Source organism: Fonsecaea monophora (assembly GCF_001642475.1).
Source record: "Fonsecaea monophora strain CBS 269.37 chromosome Unknown Scaff122, whole genome shotgun sequence".
NCBI classification, from domain to species: domain Eukaryota; kingdom Fungi; phylum Ascomycota; class Eurotiomycetes; order Chaetothyriales; family Herpotrichiellaceae; genus Fonsecaea; species Fonsecaea monophora.
The window spans coordinates 49,930-74,628 of record NW_019174053.1 but is presented as its reverse complement, the minus strand read 5'-3'; the positions used below and the strand labels follow the sequence as shown (position 1 = coordinate 74,628).

Genomic DNA, 24,699 nt, shown 5'->3' with positions numbered 1-24,699 from the left:
TGCAACATCTATATAAATAACATGGCCAAGCACAGGCGGCGGAGAAAAAATACAACCCTAGATATCCAGGATAAAATAGCCAAACATTTTTCTTTCAATCTTACCTCGTTGCCTCCCGCTCAACAACATCATCCACCTTCATTGGCCGCCCCGTTGGCATTCCTCATCTTTGCGGCCTCGAGCGCCTTCTTGATCCTTTCCTGGTGCGCCGGATCGTCTCCGATCCGGTCAATCAACTCCCGGATCAATGAGATGCCCTCCTGTGGCCCTTTGGTGACACTGCTGATCCGCACATTCATGTCTTCGATCAACTTTGTGTCCTCCTTGGCTTTCTCGCTTTCCAGGTTCGCATATGTGGGCTTGTCTGCATTGGCTACCCGCGCTTCCGCAACCGACACATTGTAGTCAGCGTCGTTGAGCAACACATCTGCTTCGTTGGAAAGCGCGAGTAACCGCCGGGAATCGCTCATGACCGTGTCCAGAGCGTTCTGAGCGAGGGAGAGTGTTTCTCTTGCGCCTTCAGGTTCGTACAACCTCTCTTTCTCTTTCTGAAGTGCTCCACCGTCGAGTGCCTTCTTGACCTCTTGAAGCCTGCCAAGGACTTCATCGGTGAAGACCTGGTTATCGCCCAGTCCGCGGACTGTGGCACGATCGAATGAATCCATCAGCTTGTTCGCCCTTGTGTCGCGGCTCCGTGCTTCGTGCAGAACCGCCATCTTCTCGGCCACTGCAAATTCTTTCTCAAGTTTCTTCACGCCTTGTACGTCACCATTCGCGTATAGCACGGTGAGTTCGAGGCGTTTGCGACGCCTCTCGCGCTCCACATGCGCCTCGGCCAACTTGGTGTGTCGGACCTCGATTTTGTTGAACAAGGTCAGGACGTACGACATGACTTCGGTCATCCTCACGGCACTGCTCCTATCATTGGCTTTGAAGCAGCGAGACACGGCCAAACTGTCGATATCGAGCAAGTCAATTGCCATCGTATACGCCGTCATCAACTCGGTGATTTCTTTCTGCAGCTTCTCCGTCACAACCACAAAGACTTGGCTCGTAAAGCTTTCCAGTTCTGCTTGATCCTCGGCGAACCTCCTCTCAGCCTCCTTGAGCTTGAATTCCGCCTCTAGCTCCCCAATATCTGCATAGCCGATCTCATTGTCGTTGAACAGAGCGTCAATGTGTCCTTCGGACTCTTCTTGGCGGGCCTGTCGTTCAACTTCTTGTTCCTTACGGACAAGTCGGTTGGTGCGATCCCATTCCACCACTGCGTCATGGATGAAGGAGAAAGCGTCAGGGATGGAGTCGATTTTGGACTTTATGAGTTTGAGTTTGGGATGCTCAGGATTGGCCTCTATAGGCGAAAATATGTCGGCCACGGGCGGTAACAGGGAACGCAGTGCAGTCACAGCTGCTTTGAGAGGATCCACTGGTGCCTGCTCTACTCTCATCGATGCTGTAGCAGGAGTCCCAACACGCATGACGAGAGGAGGCTCAGGCCTAGAAGAGGCATTGAATTTGGGTTCGCTGCCAGGCCTGATAGCCGCAGGCACAGATCCCGGTCCAGGGGTCTTTTGCCTTACAGCCATACTCTGTTTTCTGATCAAGCCAATGAATGCCTCTTCGTGTTCCTTTTTTCCGCCGGAGGAGGACGGTCTAGCAGGCGCTAACAGTGCCGTATCTTGAACCATCAAGCGGCCTGAGTCGGCTACCGAATTTCGCAACGACGAATACGCTTGATCTGCTGGTTGTAGTGTCTTGCTCTTCTCTTCCTGGACACCAGTATTGTAGCGAAATGGCGTGTATGCGGGACGAGGAGGTTCGAATTTTATAGGCACAACTGGCTTGTCACTATTCCCCTGGGCAGGTCGTCCCGGTGAGGCTTGACCATGTGAAGCTTCGGTGGTCACGACCATTGGAGCGTTCATGCTTGGGGAGGGTGGTTCAGGGGTTGCATAGTCTTCAATAACCATTGGGGCATCGTTGCTGGGCGAGAACATACTCATAGATGGTTGGTGTCGCTCTTGTTGGATAGTCGTGCTGATTGGGGGAGGCTTCATTGATGAAGTCGTATTAGCTTTGCCGGCGATGGGACGACCACCAGGGCTGTAGGCTTCTCCGTCGCCGTCTGCAGGTTTCGTCACAAGTGGGCGGCCCCCGGGGCTGTAGCTTTCCTCCTCACTGCCACCTTCAATGCTTTTCATCAACGGCCGTCCCCCAGGACTATAGGCTTCCTCTTGGCTTGACACTGGTATAATAACACGAGGGCCATCTTTCGACTTCGGACGGTCTTGCTGAATCGGTTTAGCTGACGACTCTGGGGTAGAAGACACGGTGTCTGCAGGTCGAGGAATGTCGAGCTGTGGTTGTTCTTTCTGCACAACATTCGTTGGGGTGACTTCTGGGACTGTACTGATCGACGGCTGTGTGTGTGATTGCCGGTCTTGCGACGTTGCTGCCAGTGACCCAGAGGGGTTTTCGACCGGCTGATTGCTCCGGCCAGGATCTCTGCTCGTTTCATTAGAAGGAAAGGCGGCGTTGGGTAGAATGGCCTGGATGTCTGCCAGACTGGCCGCCTTCTTGACCTCCTTGGCTGCTTCCTTCCTCAGTTCAACCCCGTAAAGCAGGCTCCTCAACCTCAGCTCCTTGGTGACGAAGCTCTGGAAAATTTCGAATTTCTCGTCATCATGCTCGGCTTCTGCCTCTCTTCGCAGCATCGCTGCATACCTCTTCAGCGAGGCTTTGAACTCCGGCTCTAGATCGGCGTAGGGATCGACCACCTTGACGCTGACTGGAGACAGACCTGGGTCCGGAGATGTGACCCGTGGAGCAGACGCACGGGATTCAGGTCTCGGCGTCGAGTCATGAGCAGAGCGCACGTTCAGTGGAGCATTCCAGGCTTGGATCACCCTGTCGATGTTGCCTGCGTCGTCGAGGCTGTCAGAACGCGCCGAAACATTGCCGCTGTGTTCGCCAGCGGACGGAGGCCCTTCGTCAACAGGTCGCGAAGGTGGGGATGGAATGCTGTCTATCATCGGAGGCGGCTGAGTCCGCGAGTCCCTTCGGGGCGTCACCGGACTAGCAACGCCAATCTCAACGGCATGGGTCGGGAGAGCAGGCTCAGGCTTTGGAGTCTGGTGAGGAGCAGGTAGGTTTGCGTGTATCTGTGGAGGAGAAATAGGGCCTTGATATAGAGGATTTGATGGAGGGCTCGTAGGTGTTTGCTCCGGAGGAGGTGCATTGGGGTCGTAATGTTCCCAATCAGATGGCCCACCGAAAGCTAACGCCTGAGAAAAAGCAGGCTTGAAGTCTGGAGGCTGAATTCCAGCAGGAGGATTGTAGTGACTGGGAGCCTGGCTTGTACTTGAATGCGGCTGATGACCAGTACTCCAATAACCACTTGTTGGTTCTATTGGCGACACCAATGGACCATCCAACACGGCCGACGTCTGCGGTGGAGGAGGCGGCGTTGAATGATATGGTTGTCCCGTTGACTGTCCATGCTGCGTGTTCCATACATTCTGCTGTGTTGTGGGAGGATCGTAGTGATGTGAGGGGGGTTGAAACGAGTATTCTTGATGGGGAGTCCCGGTCCGGTTATGCTGTGTAGCCTGTATCTGAGCCTGATACTCAGCGGGTCGGGGAGGCGGAGGAGGTGGTACTGTCGAGCTCGTGTGATAGGGATCGTTCCACGATGTCGGATACTGCTGTTGCGAAGGTGCCGGTGCCGGCTGCGGCAATGAGGCTGTCTGGTGAGGCTGCGGGCTCACTCTTCCAAGGACAGAGGAAGGACGCGGCGGCAAAGCAGGTTTGGGTTCCTGAGATTGATTCTGATTTTGACCACCCAATGTTTGGTTATATCTGACTCCCCATTGATGTGTATCAAACTGCGGCGGTGGAGGGTATTGGGACGGTGGAGGAGGCGGAGGGAGAGGGGGTCCGAATGCGTTGGACGCGGGTACAGCGACGGCATGATAGGGAGATATAGGGGATTGCGGTTGTTGTTGTGGCTGTCCTGGAAGTCTGGGGTCACCCCATCCTTGTCGTCGAGGAGGTGCTTGCCACTGTGGTTGTGGCGGGCCGGGGGTCTGTTGTGGAAACCCGTATGGCTGCTGATTGTATGGATTCATTGCCTCAATTCAAAGTTGCAACGGGTTTGCCACGGGCCATCAAGAAGCCGACAGCCGCTGATCTTACCGACCGTCTTTCAGCTCTGGAGGTAGACGTGGCAATGATTGAGGGTACAAGGAATCAGCAAATCCCCTAGCCAAATATATCTTTCGCGGGCGCAGGTGGAATTAGTCTCTTGGGGGCGCAGGCAGGCGGCTGAGAAGGCTGGAATCCCAGCCTTGCGCAAGACAAGTCTCACCCACTACAGCCTCGTCATCGAGAAGAACTGAACGCGACACGAAACACTCCAACATGAGTCTACGAAGCTATTGATATGGGTCGGTCTGATTTATTTCCTATCTTCCTTTCTCTGTTCAATCACCCACTCAGGTCGATGACAACTCTGCCCTGTAACTCGCCCTTGTCCATCCTCTCAAAAGTCTCGGTCAACTTGCTCATCGGCTGAACCTCGAAATGCGTTTTGACGATACCTCTGTCCAGAGTGTCAGCAAAACATGCCATGTATAGGTGATTGGCAAGGGACATTGACTCACCTGGCCGCCATCTCCAAGGTCTCGATCGCCTCTTTCCTGTTGCCCACTGCACTGCCGATGATTTTGGTTTCCGTCGTCAAGAGTGCTGCTGGGTTCGCGGTGGCGATCGGCACTGGGGCACCTTCAGGCACACCTACACATACCAAGGTACCTCTGAACTTGAGGAAGCTTAGGCCTTGGGCGTAAGCGACATTGCTAGCTGTGCAGACTACCACACCCGCCGCACCACCGCCTGTCGCAGCCTTGACGTCGTCGACCAGTTGCTTAGTTCCTGCATCGTCTCGACTGTATTTGGACAGGTCCAGGAACACCTCCGCCCCGCAGTCTTTGATCAACTTTTCTTTGGCGCCCATGTCAATGCCGATCATACGGAATCCCATTCCTCGAGCACCAATTTGCAGGGCTAAGTGACCAAGCCCACCCCCGCCGCCAGGGATGACAACCCAGTCTCCCGGGCGAACGCCTTGGTCTATCAACTTCTTGAGCGCGGCGTAAACAGTGACACCGCCGCACAGCATGGGTGCTGCCATATCGCTGGGAAGTGAATCTGGAATGGGCGTGACATAATGGGCTGGGGCAATGGCATATTGTTGGAACGTCCCTGGGGTAAAGTACCTAATCCAGGAGTTAGGGCGATGCTGTTCACCTGTGATGTGGAATACATGAACATACCCCGAGATCTTTGCTGCAGTACAGCAGGCATCTGCGCCAACAAGACAAGGGTGGCAGTTCCCGCAAGCAGAAGCAATCCATTTGATACCCACGCGGTCGCCAATCTTCAAACCAGAACCCTCGGTGCCGGGCCCCAGGGCAGCAACGCTACCAACGCCTTCGTGACCACCCACCTGGCCTTTCTGTGTGGGAGCAGGAAGCCATGCCCATGCATTGCACATAACACCCATGTCCTGTGGGTGCAAAAGAAATGGGTATCAAGGTCAACACGGTCGTCTTCTTGCCTATCAAATCGACTAAACTGGGCCGCTTACCGAGTGGCATACTAAATGGTAAGGTCAGTACTGTTTATTTCCCTCCCGTGTGTCAATAAAGACGAGAGACTCACCTCCTGAATGTGTCAAGTTCACCAGGACCTCGCCGACCGCAGGCTTGGGGGTCTCGATCTCCTCGATCTTGGTGGAAATGCTACCTGGGTTGTCATACACCAAAGCCTTGTGCCTGGCTGGAACCTGAACGCTCGCCATGGTGGTGGAGAGTTGTACACGAGGAAGAACTTGCTAAAGGAGGACTGAAAGAGGATTTCAAGGAAAAGGCAGTCAGCAGCACAGAGGCGCAGAAAGAAAGAGAAAGGGATTGTGCCGCGGTCATGGCCCAGGACTTCTTTAAAGGATTCGAGCAGCAGACGCGTCTTCTGAAGAGGGGTAATACCGTACAATTGCAGTTGTCTGGACCATCTCTCTCCTCCTTTGAAGCACTTGCACGCGCGGAACTGGTTGCGGGGCACACGTCGAGGCAGATCCCTCTTGTTACGCACTTGTCCTTGTACCCTCTTCGGAAACTCCTTTGGCTTGATCATCCTCTTCGACTCGGTCGAGTCAGCGGGTTTCCTTCCCCTATAGGCAGCTTGCCACGGTCACATTGCCACATTGCCTTGTCACCCATTATTGTACTCGCAGTTTCTGACGTCGTGGTGGCTCCCTCGGAAGCTGTCACTCTCGACGCCCAGCTCAAAGCTGCAAGCTCCGTCCTGCAAGATGGGTAACCTCGGTGTCATGTGGGGGTGGGATTCCCCCATGTTCATTGTTCCATGTGGGATAGCCAAGTGGCAAAGTGGGTTGTCACGTTGTTTGGTCTCACGATACCCCGCGATCATAACGCCGAGTTCAAAAAGCACGACTCAGTGTCAATGCATCAGCTGAAATGGAACCACAAACATCGTGTCAGCAATTGTCCTCGGCATCCTGTCTACCAATCCTCATCATTAACTGCTTGCAAAGCATACACAATCAACCTCTCCATATTCTAGACATGCACCCTCCTCCGTACAAGCAGCATTACTGCACCAGTGCAAATAAGCAAGACATTCAGACGCTGGATAAGAAGGTCATATACATGCCCACACCATCCGCAGCCAGTAATGAAAAAGAAAACAAACCCCCAAGACGAACAGTGGAATAGAGCCTCTCATCCCTGCAACGTAACTCTTCTCAGGCAACGGTTCCCTTGTAAGCTGAGGGAGGAGATGTAGCATACCAGGGGCCTCTTAGCCCCAGTACTCCTATCGCCCCCTAGCCTGCAAGAAGGGCTTGTAGCCTGGTTTGGTAATCGTGTGGAGCAGCCTTCTCGTGTAGGATCGCAGTGATACGTGACAATTGGTCCTTTGCATCGCGAGTCGTCAACGTCCTGGGCCACTTCTCCCCAATGACATCGAGTGCATCGAGCATGAAGTCTATCGAGACATCCTGGATCAGGCTGCGATAGAGAGTCTGGACCACGTCAACGCCACCAGTAGCACCTTCCATCGAAAGGCGTCCGCTGCGTCGAGCAGGTTCAAGCTCGTCGTCCCGGTCGCAGACCTTTCCCAAAGCCTCAAGCACCACCATTGTGATATTATATCGGCCTGCTTCAGTAGTGGCAGCACGTGCAAGGGCTTGAAGTTCAGTACATATCTCGGCGATCTCTGCCCTCAACTCTGCTGCTGTCATACGACGTGCATGGGCCACTTTTTCATCATACCGGTCGAACTGCTCGTTGAACCTTCTCCGCAGCTTTTGTCCAAACCCAAGTGCTCGATCCCTGGGTGAAATCTTACGCAGCAGCGTCCATGCAGTCTCATCGTGCGATCCCCATTGCATCAGAGTGGCATGCAAGTCATCTCGGATGGTCCATTCAGTGGGTGCTCTTCTGGCCTGCTCTTCCGTGATCCTTTCATAGACGTCCGGTTTGAATTCTGCCGGCAAGGTGTAGGCGTCAAACGATGAGATGATGTCCCTGACAAGGATCTTCCTCTCCTCTAGGGTGGTCTCGTGGAACCGCATCTCATCCAGCAACCGTGCGTCAGGGTTGTGTTCAACAAAAGCAAGATGTGAAAACTGTTCAGTAGGTACAGACATGCTGGAGGGAAGAAGCTGGAGATCAAACTTCGATGACCATGAGAGCAAGTGGGATTCATATATGAAGATGCACGCATTGCGCTAAACAAGGCAAATGGATGGACCAGCAGGTCACACAAGGGTTTTCAGGTCATTAGCGACTGCTGAACTATTGGCTTGGTGATAAGAGACAGAGCATTGCCATCCATAGACAAACGACAATGACGTTGAAAGACTGTATACGTCCAGACGCAGCATTTTGATGCTCCGCCATGGAGAAAGGCAAACGTTCGGGTCGGTCCAAACCCCTCAGTCGGCCACTTACCAACATATCCAACCATGGACAAACCTTCAAAGTCGCTCTAGTGTACATGCCGTCCTCCCTCGACCTAGGGTACCACGATTGGTAATGCCAGATGTACCCAATGGCGGAGAGAATGGATTATGGATCCGTGGGCAGAGGTCAGGTCACGTGATGGCCTTGCCCGGCGCTTCTGTCGGAAACCCATTGGACGCAAACGGGTGTGCCGCAAGGTCGTTGACAGGATTAGCGAGGTGGCTCACATCCGGAAGCAATCGTTGGCAAGTCCCCGTGCAGGGAGTCAATGGGTCAGGGTTTGGGTCGCATATGATATTGCCCGGCCGTCTGGTGGGCGATACCTAAAGGGAAAGCCTGCGCAGAACGCCTCAGCGACCGCTTCGGAACCACCCGTCCAAGATGTCAGGCATTTTGCCGGTAGCAAGGCAGACTCAAGGGATTGGGGAAGGTGGATATGGTCCAACAGATGGTTCAGGAGTGGTGAGCCAAGGGGGAAAAAGACAATGGATTTCGATCCTTGTTCGACAAGGACGTTGATAGAGGGTGATGAGGGTGATAAGCAGCATCTGTTCAACACTTTTTCCGGTGAATTTGCGCTCTGGAACGTAGGTGAACATCGATAGTTCCGCATGCTCAGCATCATAGAGGTTGTATCCGATGAAATCGTGCGATCATTCTCCACTCCAATAGGGTTGCAGTTGCTCAATCTGGCCCGAGCGCACATCTAGCCCCCATGGTTTCGCTCGGTTCTCAGAACGCATTGGCCTAGTCGTGTGGAACTGGGATCCGGAGTTATAGAGCTAGGCAAAAGGCCACTTATGCACGTTATCACCACAAACTCTGTATGGCATCCACTGCTGAGGGATGTCCCCCTTTGAGTGGCCTTTCGGGAAACGGATGGTCATGCGTTGTGCTGCCGCACTCCCTTTTCAGCCCGACGTACTCGGCGTAGTCGTCAGGGTTTTCCAGAGCCACATCGTTCAGTTGGTTGAGGGATAGGGTGGGGTGATTCATAGAGCGAGTAATGGCTCGCGGTCTGTGCTTCTGCTGCAGCCAAGGCAAATATACGCGCGATCCGGAAGGGCTATGGCCCTCAGAGGGTACCAAAGAGACCTTTTGGTCCCGGCTTCGAATGCCGTGGATAGTCTGTGAAGGTAACCCTCACCGGGAAGGCTTTTTTCTCTTCTGGACCCACGCAAACCGTTCGGAACCTCTCCTCATAATATTGAGTCTGCGGGTAGGATTAATGCAGAGCACGGACCACGATCCTGATTGCAATCAACCTTTGTCGATGCTTATGATCAGCGTCAGGAGAAAGATACTGAGGAGAATCTGGACCATGTCAGCAGACACGGAGATATGTAGAGAAAGGTATTAGTACTGACCAGAGTGGTTAGCATCCCGATACTCGTCATTTCCCACCCCCCCGATAGACTATAACCACGAGCCATTGTCTTTTGATGCCGAATGAATCGCAGGGCGCCAATACCAGAGACAAGAACAGCGGCACCATGGCAAACGCACGACAGCGGCACACCGACGACAAAGAAGCCCAAGTGCGGGTTTGGATGGAGACTGTGGTTCAATCGAAAGACTTGGGCGAGAATTACTCCTACCATAGCAAATGCCTGAGCTGTTCGCAGGTAACCCAAAAACGTCCTTTCGTTCGCTATTACGGCTGAGTTAGTTGTTAACAGGTTAAAGAAGTGACGAGAGACGCATGTGTCTCGGCGACAACATCAAGCACATATCCTTACCCAAATGGTCACGGCAGGTAACGTGAGGGACGCTCATGGAGATATGTCTCTTCCACCATCGATACGTCCTTGAAGTGCTTTGGTTTGTGATTGTTACTGTCAGCCGCGAGCCGAGCTCCAGGGCCTCTTGATCGGACGGATTTGCAAGCACCTCCTCAGCAGTGGGAAGTTCACCTTGCTGTCGATCCGCGCCTGCAACTTCTGCCTCCTGCGCCATTTTGTGGGACTGAAATTGCACCAGATTTTACGGTATTCCCGACTCCAACGGTCCAACTAGAACGAACATATGCAGGGTTTGAGGATTGCAAAATGGCGGTTGGCGTTTGAGGGCAGAAGGGTGTTGAGTTATCGTGCCATCCGAGTACATGTACATGTTTCAAACGGCGTGCTGCACAGGCCGGAAGTGTTGTCAGCGACGCTGATGAGCATGAGGTACGAAATACGCCATCTGCAACGGATACAAGGAGTGATAGGTGTCGATCCGGTCTGGAGGAGCTGTTGGTTCAGGCTTCGTTCCCAGATTTGTGGCATCCCAATAATGCAAGAAGCGAAGAGGGAAAAAACAGGAAGAGGCCAGTAAAGGGAGCAAGCCACCAATCGCAGCCACAGGAAGGATGAGTTGCCGAACTCCACCTGCAATAGTTCGCTCCAGGTGCCTCCGGCTGTTCCAGCTGGCCCCCTGTCGGGTGGTGCCGGGGCCTGTGGCTGCCACGGCTCCCCATGTGCGATGACGACGTGGAACCGCTTAGCTTGGGAACTATTTGCCCATGATGCCCCCCATGGATCATGGTACCCGGCGCCCAGCCACTGCTATTATTCTGTGATATTGTGCGGAGTGATAAAGGATGCGCCCTCATGGCCAGACCTTTTTGATCTCAACGACTCGCCCAGCCTCCTCTTGTCCGTACCTTTCCTATCTTGCCCCCCCTCAAATAATATTCTCCTCTACTTCGTTTCGCACTTTGTGTATATCCTATCCGGAGCTGGAGAAATCTTCCAAGAAACTTGCTTCCTGCGCTTCTCACATCCTGTTCAGGACTTGCGCTCGCCAATCACCCCGACCCCGCACGCATTGAATATCAAGCGACGGAAGCACCATCGGCTTCAGTTTTGTTCGACGGCCTCACCGTCTTTGAGTCGCACTACTATCTACACAGCCAGTGTTTGGATCCCAGCTACTACGAGACAAGATGCTCGGCGGGCTACTCTTCTGCTTCTGGAGGTTCGTGGAGATTGTCACATTGATACCTGTTATTGGCATGCTGGTACGTCCCTGTCTTTTCCCTGAGATATCTATGTAGGTACCATTCAAGGTAGACATCAACTGACAAGTGCTCTTCAGGCATGGTTCGTCGATGGCTTCGATGACAATAACCAACTGACACCGTCGTTCATCCTGACATTGTTTATTGTCTCGGTCCTAGCCTGCGCTTGGGCCATCGTGACGCTCCTCCGTCTCGGATCGACCCGTCGCTCGGCCCTCTTCGTCGCATTCGTCGATCTTTGCTTCGTGGGCGCCTTCATTGCCGCTGATGTCGAACTCCGTGGCATTGACGACGCCGATTGCGGCAACTTCACCTCTGGCTCCATTTTCATCAACCTCGGCCCCTTTGGGTATTACGGAAGGAGCAGCGGTTCGTCATTGGCGTTACATCTCAATAAGAACTGCGCTATGCTGAAGGCTTCCTGGGCTCTGGGGATTATGAATACCATCCTCTTCTTCTTCACCTTCGTGCTGGCACTCTTCCTCCACCGACACGAGAGAGTCGTCGTCACAAAGGAGGTCAGGCGATCGCGACACAGCAGCCGAAGGGGACACTCTCGCTCTGGATCGAGGAGGAGCAGCAGTCGCCACCGATACGTCGTATAATTAGAGGAGACAGACTCCGACTCCCATGCACACCATAGCAATGGTTACAGTTCCACGCAAAGACGTGGACTAGGCTCCAGAACTATTAAAACTCACGAATTTCTTTTATCTGCTGCGAATCTAGGCCGGCCGGAGAGGGTTCGGCCGCTCGATTGGTTTACGATGATTTTAGCGATGCAGCGACGGCGACGCTGGCTGCGGGGGGGGCGGCATGGCATGGCTTGGACGGTTCGGACGTGGCTATTCACCTGGTCACCTGGGTAAGGATATTGGCCGCCGGCAGATATTGAAGGAGCGGATGGGCGGAAATGAGATAGTGCATAGCATTTCTATCTCTCGCGCGCGCAACGAACGACTTTGCATAGCAATCTTTAAATAAAGAGAAGAAAAAAATCAGAATAAAAGATGACGAATTTGCTGCCATGCTACGAGGTATCGTTCGTCCAGCTAGTCTGGCCTGGGATGTATAGACGCATGGATATATACAGGGTACCAGGTATTCCGTCCCTGTGTCGAGTACCACTCGGAATACACGATGCGAAGAGTACCTCGTATAGACGTCCCAGCCGTAACCGCATTTGATCCTGACTCATTTTAGTTCATATCTTCGGCTTCCATCCCGTCTCTTCGTCCTCGGTGAATGTCACATGGTATTGCCTGCTCGCATCAGATCCAACAAATATCCAGATTCACTCCAACTGAAGCCTGAAGCCTGAAGCCTCAGGGCCCAAGTAACTATTCCTGCGTAAAAATCTCTGCCTACGTTCTAGGTGGGTAGATAGGTAGGTAGATAGGCAGTGGTAGGCACTACACCTTTGTCACCTTCTCGGTAACGGATTCGACGACCTCGGCGTGGCCAATCTCGGCGCGCTTGACGTCCATGGCCACGGGGTCCATGTCTTCGTGGTGCACGACCTTTTCGACAGCCACGACGGCTTGGTCGGCGAGAGCTTTGTCCTCGAACACTGTCGCGGACGGGGTGTTAGTAGATAAACTTGGTAGGCTCATGGGGACAAGGTTGAATAGGAGAAGGCCCGAGGGGGAAAGGATGATAGGAGGAGAGGGCACAGAGAGAAGGGATGTGGAGGGAAGGCTGCCGCTTTGGATGATGGACGGCGACACTTACAAAAGGCCAATTCCTCCAGTGTCCTGCCCGCGGTCTCGGGGAAGAACCACCACACGAAGCAGATCTCAAAGGCCAGCCAGCAACAGTAGGTGATCAGCCACTTCCAGCTGATGTTGTCCAGGCCGATGGGGTTGACAAACGTGGTGAAAAACCCGGCCAGCCTGCCAAACAGTTGGAAGACGGCGATGCCGCGAGACCTTTCCGCGTACGGCCAGAGTTCCACGAGGTAAGTGTACGTCAGGGCGTTGTAGCCGATGTTGTAGCACGGTGCGTAGAGAAAAATGAAGAAGATGGTCGCGGTGCCCGCCGCGGTGTTTGTCCGACCAGCGTCGACGGCCGAGATGGATTGCTGCATCGTCACGGTCCAGCAGATGTAGACGACGAGTAAGCTGCACGTGCAGGTGAGGTACATGGTCCGGCGCTTGAAGCGCGTCACCAGCATCGCGGCCGTAAAGGCACAGACAAGGGACCAGCACGAGTTGCCGAGATTGATCTTCTGCTTGAAGATGCTGTCGGTGTGGCCGATCATGGCTAGCAGGTCGCCAAGGTAATAGGAGATTAGCGTGTTGCCCGACCACTGGGTGAATAGGCCGAGGAACGACGAGATGAAGACACGTCGCCGCATGCCCGCGGAAGAGACGACGGACAACCAAGATTTCCTGGATGCCTCCAGCTCCAAACGGATCGTCGTCTGCATTTGAGCCATTTCCGCACGCACAAACTCAGAGTCACGATCGCCTTCGGCATGATATTTGACAAGGATGTCGTACGCTTCTTCAGGGCGGTCCTTTGTGATCAGCCAACGTGGGCTTTCGGGCAAAAAGTAGACGAAGAAAAGCTGCAACATTGACGGTGCCATCTGGAGCAGAGATGGAATCCGCCATGCCCAGTTGCTTGCGATGCTGTTCGTTCCGAAAGTGATTCCGGCAGCAGCAATTTGACCTGCCATTGTCTCCTTGTCAGCCGATACGGACTGAAGAAGAACCCTCTTCGGGAGGAATGTGTAGAAATTTCCTGGGCGGGAAAGACACTTACCTATAAAATAGGACACGTTGAACAGAGATGTCAATACAGGGCGTTCCTTGGGATACCCGAGTTCTCCAATCAGCGCAGAGCCAGAGACGATGCACGTTGGGATCCCAAACCCCAGGATGAGACGTGCAGCAATATACATGCCAACTGAACCTCTGTTAGCATGGCCGTCACTAAGCTTCAACCTGAGGACTGACCGTTGCGCGCAAACCCTTGGATGAGGGCGCCAACGACCATGATGAGCGAACCAAGGAAGATCGACCCTCTTCTTCCCAGTTTCTCATTAACAATCGGAATGAAGGGGAGAGAGCAGATAGCTCCAAGAGAATATGCCGCGGCGATGATGCCTTTCAGAGACCCCTGAGGGTTACCAAAGTCTGCCACAGATTAGAGTGGTTCTTCCGCACATCAGTCTGGTAGAAGTGGTACATTCAATCCAGGACGGGACAATCTGCAGGGCATTGATCATTTGCGAATCGAAACCTGAAGTCAACTCAATGCCCATGCATGTCGGAAAGAGCATGAAGTAAAGATATCGCAAGTTCCGTTTGCGAAACCAGGGCACTTTGTCTTCCTCAGCGATGCGAGTGAGAATAGGATCCGAGGCTCCAACCTCATGGGTAGCGGGTTTGAATATTTTGGTAGTAGCCATGATGAGCACGATGTCGGCTTCAACAACACTGATAGTGAGAGCAAAGCATTCCCCTCCCTCAAAGGCGGTCGAGGGGACTTATACCTCTCTCGTTTCTCTTCCTTGCAGGGACACCTCCGAGGAACAGCCGCGACCACAACATGCTGAAGGCAAATTTATCCTCGCTTACCGCCAATATCACCCTACTTGGAGGCGACGATAGTCACGGCGATACCTGGTAATGGCATGAGAGGGCTGCAAAGCAGGAACGAGTATGGAGGGTGGACCCTCTCAAAGTGGAGAAAATGGGAATCTGGGGTCGGTCATGGAGGTTCAGCCACGGCAGTGATAGTGGTCGATCGTCAACCATAACCAATGACTTCGGTTACATCCAAAAGCGACAGCCTCGTACAGGAGCATTCTCAAAGGTCGACAGTCAGCCCGAAAGCCCTTGGCTGGCGGCGGTCGAATGGCAACTAAAGGTGATCCAGGGGCCTGAAGCCACAGGATTCCAGGTTCAGACTAGGATATACCAAATGGTAGGCCATGGACCTGTTTGATGTCCGGGGATATGATCCCAACAAGTGATAGAAGGTCCCAAACAAAGACGATTTAGCCTCAATGCTCGAGCCAAGCAGGGTAAAAGGTGAGCCAAGGCACGCTTTCTCGAGCTCCGTGCTGGAAATGGATAGTGTCGGCAGTGGGACATTTCCAAATGCCGTAGATTGATGACCCTGACGACCTTAAAAATCATCGGCGCCGTACATTTTGTCATCATCATCTATCGCGGATTATCGGTGGGGAAAGGAGAAGAGCACGGGGAATATTGAACAGAAAATCCCCTCAAGGCGAGAAGAGTCTCCGACGCCAAGGAAATGGACGAATTCGGCAAAGCTCAGCCTCATAGCCAGATTTGGACTAAGGCAGCCTGGTCAGCATTTCCTTTGGGCTCCTTTTCCATTGAATTCGGAGACTGTGGTCCGTTTTTAGAAGCATAGGGGCTACTATCGTTCTCGCGGCATGCTGCAGAAATGTTTTTGATTCCTCAAGCATCATCTAGTGTGAGGGCAGACTCTTCCTTGATCGAAACGACACACCAATCTGGCATATTGAGCTCTGTACTCAACAGTCCGACAATGATTGAGTGCAGATGAGGATACTGCTCTCAGGTCACAGCTGGACATGACATGACTTTACCATGTTTCCCCTCACGATGTACGAAAGTCTCAGAGGTGAGTTGCGGTATTTCCTGGTGAGCATTTTCAAGGAATTTAAGTATATCGAAGGCCCCTGCCTCTCTCACTTTGTCGCCGGTCATTCACCGTGACCAATGGGCCTTAAAGAGTTATTCCTGGCTGACTAGTGCTTGTCTGACCATTCTTTTAACAAGTATGACAAGAACAGTGGAAAAACTGGCACCAGCTGGTCCGTTCAGAATGAGATAAGAGCGAGTTTCCGCACCAATCAGATGACGGGAATATCGGGTATCGGAGAAGGCCGAAGTTGTCCCTCTGCAACCTCGCTCGTTGTCCATTTCCATGACTTGATCTTTTCCTTTGTATCCCCTTCATCGCTCATCAGAGTTCGTACTCGTCGTACATCTACGGCTTCCTTTCCTTCTGTTCCATGCCTGGGTGAATCCCTGAGGAGCAGAGCTGATATATTCAACGCTCATTCGGTCTCTTCAAGAAATCAATGGGCGGTGCAACTCCGCCGACATCAGCCCGTCGAGATAGGCAGGTATTCAGGCCATGGCCACCATGACAGACGGCGCAAAACTGGCTTCATCCCTGCGAGGAACGCAAGTTGTGGCAGAAATCAACCCGGAAACGGGCTACATCACCAACATTGACGATATCAGAGACGCGGAATATCCTCAACTGAAAGACACGACTTACCTCGATCACGCGGGGACCACGCTATATGCAAAATCCCTGATTCAAAGATACTCCGAAGAGCTCACGGGGAACCTATTTGGCAATCCTCACTCTGCGTCAGCGTCTTCGCAACTGTCCTCTCGTCGAATTGATGACGCTCGTCTTCAAGTCTTGCGGTTCTTCAATGCTGACCCCAACAAGTTCGACCTGATTTTCGTCCCCAATGCGACAGCAGCCATCAAGCTCGTTGGAGATGCCTTTCGAGACTACGCATCTGGGTTCAGATATTACTATCATGTCGAAGCTCATACGAGCCTTGTTGGAGTGAGAGAATTGGCGACGAGGGACACAACCTGTTTTGCCAGCGACAGAGAGGTGGATGCATGGCTGGACGTTCTGGATAGTCAACCCTCTGCCATTCAAGGAGATCTGTCCCTTTTTGCCTATCCTGCTCAATCAAACATGACCGGCCGACGGCTGCCACTGGAATGGATCCAGAGGATACGTGGCGCCACGCAGCCTTCTGGCCACCCCATTTATACCCTCCTCGACGCTGCCGCCCTGGTATCAACCGCTCCGCTCGACCTTTCGGACGACTCAGCCGCGCCCGACTTCACAGCCTTGAGCTTCTACAAGATCTTCGGGTTTCCCGATCTGGGAGCTCTAATAGTCCGCAAGGCCTCGGGTGATGTTCTCCGCCAGCGGAATTATTTTGGCGGGGGGACGGTAGACTCGGTAGCTGTGCTGGGTGATAGCTGGCACGCGAAGAAAACCCCGTCGTTGCACAGTAGCCTCGAGGATGGGACTGTGGCATTTCACAGCATCATTGCACTGCAGACAGCCCTGCATGTGCACAGGAGTCTGTATGGGTCCATGGATAACGTTTCGAAACACGCAAATTTCCTGGCCTCAGCACTGCGAGATCAGCTGCGCAGCCTTCGCCATGCCAACGGAAGCAGGATCTGCATTATCTATCCTGACGCACTTACGGATTCTTCCACCCAGGGACCAAATATCGCATTCAACCTGCGAGACAGCCACGGCCGATATATAAGTAATGCCGAGGTCGAGAAACTTGGAATCGTCAAGGGTATACAGTTCAGGACTGGGGGTGTTTGCAATCCTGGCGGCGTCGCTCGCGACCTGGGGCTCTCTACGGAGGAGTTGCGACAGAATTATGCGCAAGGTCAACGGTGCGGAGATGACAACGACATTATCAACGGGAGATCAACGGGTATAATCCGGCTGAGTCTGGGTGCAATGAGCAACATGAAGGATGTGGCGACCTTCCTCGAGTTTATCAAAGAGTTCTACATGGACCGCGACGGACCGATACAGACGGAAACGCACCCACCGGTAATCGGATCAACCTTGAGGCCACAAAGTTTCGTGGTAGAGAGCCTGTCGGTCTTCCCAATCAAAAGTTGCGCAGCATATAGAGTCCCAAGCGATATGCTGTGGGAAGTGGGACCAAAAGGACTTGCGTGGGATCGAGAATGGTGTCTGGTCCACGAGGGCACCAACGTTGCACTGAGTCAGAAGCGCTTCCCCAGGATGGCACTCATTTGGCCTGAGATTGACGTGGAAAGGAACGTCCTTCGGGTTTCGTTCGTACCAGGGTCTTCGCAAAACAAAAGGACGCTTGTCCTCAGTTTGGACTCACACGCCATACGCGCCGACACGATTACCAAATGTGAACGCACAACCAATAGATCATCCAATGTATGTGGCGAAAATATTCAAGTCCATGTCTATACTTCTCCCGAAGTAGTGGACTTTTTCACCGAAGCGTTGGGGGTTCCTTGTACGCTCGCGAGGTTTCCTAACGACGGTACCATCAGGCAGGCTAAAGTGCGAGTGCCTGGGTTGCAGCAGGGCAAACAAGCCACCGAGGTCGGAAAATCAATCGCCTTGTCCAATGAAAGCCCGATCTTACTTGTTTCTCGGTCCAGTGTGAATCGTCTGAATGAGCACATCAAGCAGAACGGTGGCATTGGCAGGGCTGTCACCGCCGACTCTTTCCGCGCCAACGTCGTCATTGCTGAAGACCTTGAACGAGGGCAAATGGAGTCGCCATACATCGAGGATGAGTGGGCAAGCGTCCAGATTGGAAATGACCGCGCAAATGCCTTCGAAGTCCTGGGGCCATGCCAACGATGTCAAATGGTTTGCGTAGATCAGAAAAGCGCACAGAGGAGGCAAGAACCATTCAGTACATTGGCGAAGACAAGGCGCAAGGACGGCCGAGTGTGGTTTGGCGTACACATGTGTTTGAAAGCTGGCCACCTGGCGGATGATTTCTCTCATTGGCCGCCTGTTAGCATCAAGGTTGGAGATCGACTTACGCCATGGACGGCAAGCTGAAGTGGTGCCTGTTCACAGAGTTCGATAGTGTGGCTCCAGATAATACTGTAGTCCCTGAATTGGTATATCCGGTCATCTGTCCGAAGTGACCCGAGAAAGAAAACGCATCTCAGATCTCATCGCAACTGGGTCCAACCCTAGTTCCAGAGATTTCGAAGCGGCGGCCACAGCTACAGCGATGCAGTGGTTGAAGGACACTGTCTCAGCCCACGAACCAGCGTAGAGTGGGTCAGCACCGGCGCATCTGCCGTTTCAGAACCAAAAGAACAATTTCGAGGATTTGCTGTGGAACAGGCATGGGTTTTGGCTTCCCTCCGGTCAAACGACCTACCTATCTGACATAATGGTCGTTTGTGATAGAAGCCGAGCGTCAGTTGGATTCACCACCCATATTCACTGCTGGTGTTATGCTAAGGTAGTGTCACTGGTTGTTGTAGTGAGGCAGTACCATCACTTGGTATGGTAACAGCCCTAGTTAAGAAGGCACAACTTCTTCCCTTCAACAACTCTCCTTCATAGATATTCATACAATCAATTCAGACTACTAGTTCCAACTGCGTCTGCGTTGTAAGCTCTCAGCAGATTTCATTTTGATAGACTGCCACGTAATATCAGCTGGAATCCTCCGAGCTAGCAGCTGGATCTGATTTGACATTGGAAGTGACTGCCAAAACACTATTATACTCCCAAGTCTGTTTGGTAACAAGCGTGTCGTTGGGCTGGCTGATAATTTTCTTGAGGCTCATCACTCGGGGTAATCGGCGAGCTCGGGATTTAGATGAAACCGGCAGCTTCCAGTGGCGCACTGGAGGTTGGGGAGCCTAACAAGCCACAAGGCCAGGCAAGGATGACTGCGGGTGCAGCGGGGGTATTCCCTGTTCCGCTCGCTAGTTAGGCAGTTGAAGCACCTTGAGCCTACAAACGAGTACTGGAACGAGGACTCGAAGACGTGTGCTGTGGCCGCGTTTGGATGCTCTTGAGGCATGTCTCACCGAGTATAGGGCTCAAACAACGGCTTTTTTCCCGTCCATGAAACATAATCCCCTGTACAAGGTACCTCAGAGGTATTCAATCGATGCCGTCTTTGCGAGGTTGGCCATCCAAGCAATCATCCACAGTCCAATGAGATGTGCGACGTCCTAATGGTGACCAAGACGCCCAGTCTAATCTAGTGTTCCCTTCTGTTGTCACTGGGAGAAAAATCCGACAAGACTGCACATTCGTACTCGGTACAGGGCAAGATTACTCGTAATCCCTGGGTGGTCCGCTAAGAAGGTAATGAAGATCACAGTTCAGAGGGAAGGGATCGGGAAGTTTTCAGTCAGACTGGGTGACTGGGCGCATGGTCAGCGTTGGGACGTCAGCCACAGAACAGCGGTACCTGAAAGCCTTGTTCACCTATCTGTTTCGATCATGAGTCGTGGGGAGGGTCTTCTTCCAGTTTAGTGCACGCCACCCGGCCTGTTCTCGTAGAAAAGACCTTAAGATTGTTGCAAGTCGAGTCGATTACCTGGCCGAAATAGGACAGCACCTCGACGATTTGGGAGAAACCAGTTGAAGCAGAAAATGGAGCGGAGTTGGATCCTAACCAACAATGTCCAAGAGCGTGTGACGTTGTTGGCGAGAGGTCACCAAGAGCTAGCTCACAAGACGAACTAGTGATGGTGGTGGTGGTGTTGGTGGGCTCCCTAGGTGAGTGTGGTTGGAGATGAGGGAGGACGATTGGCTGAGACGGGCAACCATTGCCAAAGGCGCTCCAAGCTGCGCTGGGCCCTTACCAGCCACCAGCAGCCACCGATGACATGGCGTCATCTCGGGAGTTGGGAATCCTAGGGAGATGCATGGATGGATGTTCCACCGTGGATGTCAATCGAGCGTTGGGAGGGAGGAGACAAAGTGAGAGCAAGGAGATTAGAGAGCTTGTGGGAGGCTCGAAGATAGTCCCTAGAGGAAGTCACTAGAGGCATGCCCAATGGACAGGAATCCTTACTCGTCCATGTAGGCAGCTCTGAGGGCAGTGTAGGTACGTGATGTTTGGTTCATGGGTACCTAGGTAGGCACGTAGGTATGGCCCCCAGAGTCAACAAGCCTCATGACTGAACCACCCACCACCCTCCTGCACCTGCAGCGGGCACCCGTTCCTGGGGCCGAGGGGGCATCAGGGCGTCATAGGGCAACGTCACTGGCTGAAAGCTCCTCAACACTGCCACTCTGCCACTTCTGCCACACTTCCACACTTGATCCCTTCGCATGGACGTTTGTCAATCAATTCTCCTAACTCACGAATCATTCTTCGTCATTCCACAAACTTGCTCGCTGCTCTTGCTCCTCGCATGTGCCACATCTAAACCGTCCAAAGTCAATCAAGAGATCCCACCGCAAATCAGTGGCTCTAAAGACTTAAGCGACATTGGGGGTGTTACGGGGTAGCCCAGTGTCCTCGTCTCCTCCGTCCACGACGCCACCTGTTTATCTGTTTTCTGTTGCGATCTTCAAGCCGCTTGTGGCCACCCCGGCTAAACAGAGACAAGTTAAAACGAATCCACGTCCAGCGTCCTGCAGCCCTTAGCTGCCAGGGCTTCTTGAACCTGCCTCTTTTCCTCCCACCCCCAGTCTCCGATCCCACTTGCATACCACGATTCGGTTTGCCTGCGCCTCTTTTCCTCTTTCATCATCCTTCTACTCTCCGTCCTTCTCTTTGTTCCGTCGAACCAGAATAACACGGTGGGCTCGGAGGATCCTCCAGCACAAGTCAAAGCCCAGTCAAGTCCCACCAGCCAAACCACAACGCCGTTCCAAGCAGAACCCACCAGCCAGGGTGCGCCCAAGAGTAGGACCCTTTTATTAGTTTGTTCAGCACGGGCCTGCCTGACTGAGCCACTCGACCTCTCCTTGCTGCTGGCTGTTGTTGCTGGTGCTCCACTCGAATACCGTCACCATCTCCATCGCCTGCAGCCTTCGACCACTGGAACGGTTCACAACCACACGAGTCCTGTCGTTCATCTCTCCCATCCTTTTTTACTCGGCTGGTCGCGAGCCGTCTGCCAGAAAAACCAAAAAATTCTGTCGTATGAGGGCCAACGATCTGACGACTTGACAATCTTTGAGTTCAACCTCTATCTAACGAGCCTCTCACATTCTCGAAACTTGAATCCCCGCTCTCAATCGCGATCCATTAGATTGCAGCTAGCTAAACTGTCAAACGTTCTCGTCATTTCAACTCGGCTCTCCCGTTGAGATCCTAACAGCGCTCGTCAAACACACACCTTCCTACCAGTTATTCTCCTACCCTCCTCGCTTCAGTCCTTCCCTTCGCCCTTTTTGTACACGACTTGAACACAGCGAAATAACAGAACCCTCTCTCTCCTGGGCCGCTGATCCCCAAGCTATATCCCAATCGCATTCAGTGGCGCGCGATTCCTCGACCATTTCCCCTCACCGTCGAATCCTGACCTCTTTGCAACTTTCGCCCGTTGCGCACATTCGTTCTCCTCTTCGCTTGCTCCCTCGAAGCTCGGTCGGACTCGCTCTTTGAATTGAGGTTGAAGCTGTTCATTCGTCCGAACACATAATACACATATTTCAATATACCTCAGCCTAGCTCTTGGAAAACCCGTCCGCAATTCGATCCTCCGAAAAGCGCCACTGAAAAACTGGCCTACTCAGACAGTGCGTCACATAACATGCTGCGCATTCTTTTTGGTTGGGTGTCTAAGAGATAGGAGAAGAAAGGGACAGGCATTCGTCGGCGTCTATTGTTCGACTTGTCCTTCTATACAATAAGACATCCTGCTCTGCGGTGAGGCTGAGAAGTGCCTCGTACTCAGCCCACTTTTTTCAGCTAGGAAAGCCCCAGCACTGTCCACCCTATGCGCCCTACAAAAGGTACGCCGTCCTCAAGCCTCTGTAATCGTGTCGCAAACCTCCTCCTTGCTTTCTCTCCTGGTGCTACCCTTGACGCCCATCCAGCTCTGTTGAATACAAACAGCGATGTGGCATGCATGCAGCATTGGACTGAAGAACTTGGGCGCTGACGTTGCACGTAGGTTACAGTGACTTTTGCGACTTCAGATCTCTTTGATGGCTGATTCCAGCCCAGAGCCTAAATTATCCCCAGTGGATTCTGCTCCGACCTCTCCCATATTCGCTAAACCTCCCAGCTCAGGGCTACCTCCTTCCAAAGCCCGGGCTAGTTCGCGCGACGACTTTGAAGAGTCGTCGAGGCCCGGGAAGAGACCGAGACTCGACGGACCTTTCATGACTGCCGCTGCCGCTTTCGCCGAGGAACGACAGAAGGCATCTCAATCTACACCTCCGCCAACATCTGGAACAAGTCCAAATCCGTTGCACCAAGCCCGAAGTGCGCTCATGGGCTCAGACCAGACTGCGACGAGCAAAGCTCCCGAGGCAACACCAGAAATTCCTTCAGATCCCACCACTACCCTCAGTGAACCACTGGCTGTAGTCGCAGAAAACATTCAGCAACTGCCCGCTTCTGCTCCGGAAGGCTCTTTTACTGGAGATAACCATGCAGCGCTGACCAGTCCCACAAGCATGTCGAGCGGCGGGACATTGGGCACGCTAGAAGGCATGCCGGGGGTCTCGGGTATGACCACCACCGTGGGCAGCCCACTCGCGCTTGAAGACACACTCCGCCAGGTGGTGAATGCAGATGCAGGCTCGACTTCTCCTAGCGATGTCGCAAAGACAGGGGCGCTCTCATATCCAACCCCCTTCCTACAGCCGCAAGTAGCAGAAAACGCTGCTAGACGAGGGATGAGCTTGCCTCATTCCGGTACACGCCAAGGTACAAAATCTCCTTCCAGCAAAAAACATAGATGCCCCTATTGCGCCACCGAGTTTACTCGTCATCACAATCTGAAGAGCCATCTGTTAACGCATAGCCAAGAAAAACCCTACGTCTGCTCGACCTGTTCATCGCGATTTCGCCGTCTTCATGACCTCAAGCGGCACACCAAGCTTCATACCGGCGAAAGGCCTCATATATGCCCTAAATGTGGTCGGAAGTTTGCTCGGGGGGATGCATTAGCGCGCCATAACAAAGGGCCGGGGGGTTGCGCCGGCCGGAGATCCAGCATGGGCAGTTTTGGTGGGGAAGAAGAAGTGGACGTGGAGGAGTCAATGGAGGGAGTGGTTTATGGCGAACCTGAGCCTCTAGAGGATGAAGAGGGAAATGACAAACGGCCGGGTATCCGTCGACAAGCACCTTCAGGGGATGACACGTTAGACGACCCGGCCCACACCTCTCGAATTCCAAGCACATATCCCCCGATACAGGGACGCCCCCCTGGAGGGATCGCCAGTGGACAGTTTCCTCCTAGGACCGGGTTCAGCCAACAGAATGCAGGCCCCAGCAATGCTGCCGTACCGTCGGCCGCACCAATGCCATTCCCACCCATGACCGGGTCATCCTCCAGCTCACGGCCTTCAGCTCCAGGTACCGTTTATCCGCAGAACCCAATGACAGAGAGCCCCAAACCTCTTTCTCCTGGTCAAACACACAGGGGCGGTCAAGGCCCCGGAGGCGAAGGTAGCGTTGGCAGGAACCGTTCCCCAAGCACGACCTTTTATCCACAATCGCACACACGATCCGGAGGCGGTTCAGGTTCCTCTCTCGGTGTGCCTGCGGGTGGTCCACAGCTACCACCTCCTCATGTACTTAACCCGCCGGATGCAAGATACACTCTACCCAGTCAAAGCGGGCCGGCCCATCCCCCTACTCAGCCTAGCGGGCCACCGACTCACATGAGCGGAAGTGGTCCCTTGTCGTCTCACAGCAATAGTCTGTCGAGTCATGGCTATTCCGGGCATGGCAGTGGAGAAACATCCAAAGTCATGTTCGCGCAAGATGAGCGCCTATGGGCATATGTGACTAGCCTGGAGCAACGGGTCAACAATATGCAAGAGGAGATTAATTCATTGAAACATCAATTGGCTAGCGCTACGCAGCAACAACAGCAACAACGGGTTTGAAACGTCTATCAGTATAATAAA

The 24,699-nt window shown here is 53.2% G+C and overlaps 8 protein-coding genes across 8 annotated transcripts; 4 read left to right on the top strand and 4 right to left on the bottom strand.

The window, feature by feature from the left end:
• Positions 1–128: 128 nt before the first annotated feature.
• AYO21_10518 (hypothetical protein) lies at positions 129–4,127 on the bottom strand (the record flags this gene model as incomplete). Its single annotated transcript, XM_022660434.1, has 1 exon — positions 129–4,127. The coding sequence occupies one exon, from the start codon at positions 4,125–4,127 to the stop codon at positions 129–131; it is 3,999 nt and encodes a 1,332-aa protein (XP_022507268.1).
• A 358-nt stretch (positions 4,128–4,485) lies between these two features.
• Positions 4,486–5,860, bottom strand: AYO21_10517 (hypothetical protein; the record flags this gene model as incomplete). Its single annotated transcript, XM_022660433.1, has 5 exons — positions 4,486–4,600; positions 4,662–5,276; positions 5,334–5,566; positions 5,648–5,658; positions 5,722–5,860. The coding sequence occupies 5 exons, from the start codon at positions 5,858–5,860 to the stop codon at positions 4,486–4,488; spliced, it is 1,113 nt and encodes a 370-aa protein (XP_022507267.1).
• Positions 5,861–6,904: 1,044 nt separating this feature from the next.
• AYO21_10516 (hypothetical protein) lies at positions 6,905–7,729 on the bottom strand (the record flags this gene model as incomplete). The annotated part of the gene is made up of 1 exon (XM_022660432.1): positions 6,905–7,729. One exon carries the CDS (start codon positions 7,727–7,729, stop codon positions 6,905–6,907), a length of 825 nt encoding a protein of 274 aa, XP_022507266.1.
• A 3,245-nt stretch (positions 7,730–10,974) lies between these two features.
• AYO21_10515 (hypothetical protein) lies at positions 10,975–11,654 on the top strand (the record flags this gene model as incomplete). Its single annotated transcript, XM_022660431.1, has 2 exons — positions 10,975–11,049; positions 11,127–11,654. 2 exons carry the CDS (start codon positions 10,975–10,977, stop codon positions 11,652–11,654), a joined length of 603 nt encoding a protein of 200 aa, XP_022507265.1.
• Positions 11,655–12,461: 807 nt separating this feature from the next.
• On the bottom strand, positions 12,462–14,464 carry AYO21_10514 (hypothetical protein; the record flags this gene model as incomplete). Its single annotated transcript, XM_022660430.1, has 5 exons — positions 12,462–12,619; positions 12,781–13,722; positions 13,816–13,959; positions 14,010–14,189; positions 14,242–14,464. The coding sequence occupies 5 exons, from the start codon at positions 14,462–14,464 to the stop codon at positions 12,462–12,464; spliced, it is 1,647 nt and encodes a 548-aa protein (XP_022507264.1).
• A 1,739-nt stretch (positions 14,465–16,203) lies between these two features.
• Positions 16,204–18,684, top strand: AYO21_10513 (hypothetical protein; the record flags this gene model as incomplete). The annotated part of the gene is made up of 1 exon (XM_022660429.1): positions 16,204–18,684. One exon carries the CDS (start codon positions 16,204–16,206, stop codon positions 18,682–18,684), a length of 2,481 nt encoding a protein of 826 aa, XP_022507263.1.
• A 4,080-nt stretch (positions 18,685–22,764) lies between these two features.
• On the top strand, positions 22,765–23,734 carry AYO21_10512 (hypothetical protein; the record flags this gene model as incomplete). Its single annotated transcript, XM_022660428.1, has 2 exons — positions 22,765–23,491; positions 23,589–23,734. The coding sequence occupies 2 exons, from the start codon at positions 22,765–22,767 to the stop codon at positions 23,732–23,734; spliced, it is 873 nt and encodes a 290-aa protein (XP_022507262.1).
• A 47-nt stretch (positions 23,735–23,781) lies between these two features.
• On the top strand, positions 23,782–24,678 carry AYO21_10511 (hypothetical protein; the record flags this gene model as incomplete). The annotated part of the gene is made up of 1 exon (XM_022660427.1): positions 23,782–24,678. One exon carries the CDS (start codon positions 23,782–23,784, stop codon positions 24,676–24,678), a length of 897 nt encoding a protein of 298 aa, XP_022507261.1.
• Between the last annotated feature and the right edge of the window lie 21 nt (positions 24,679–24,699).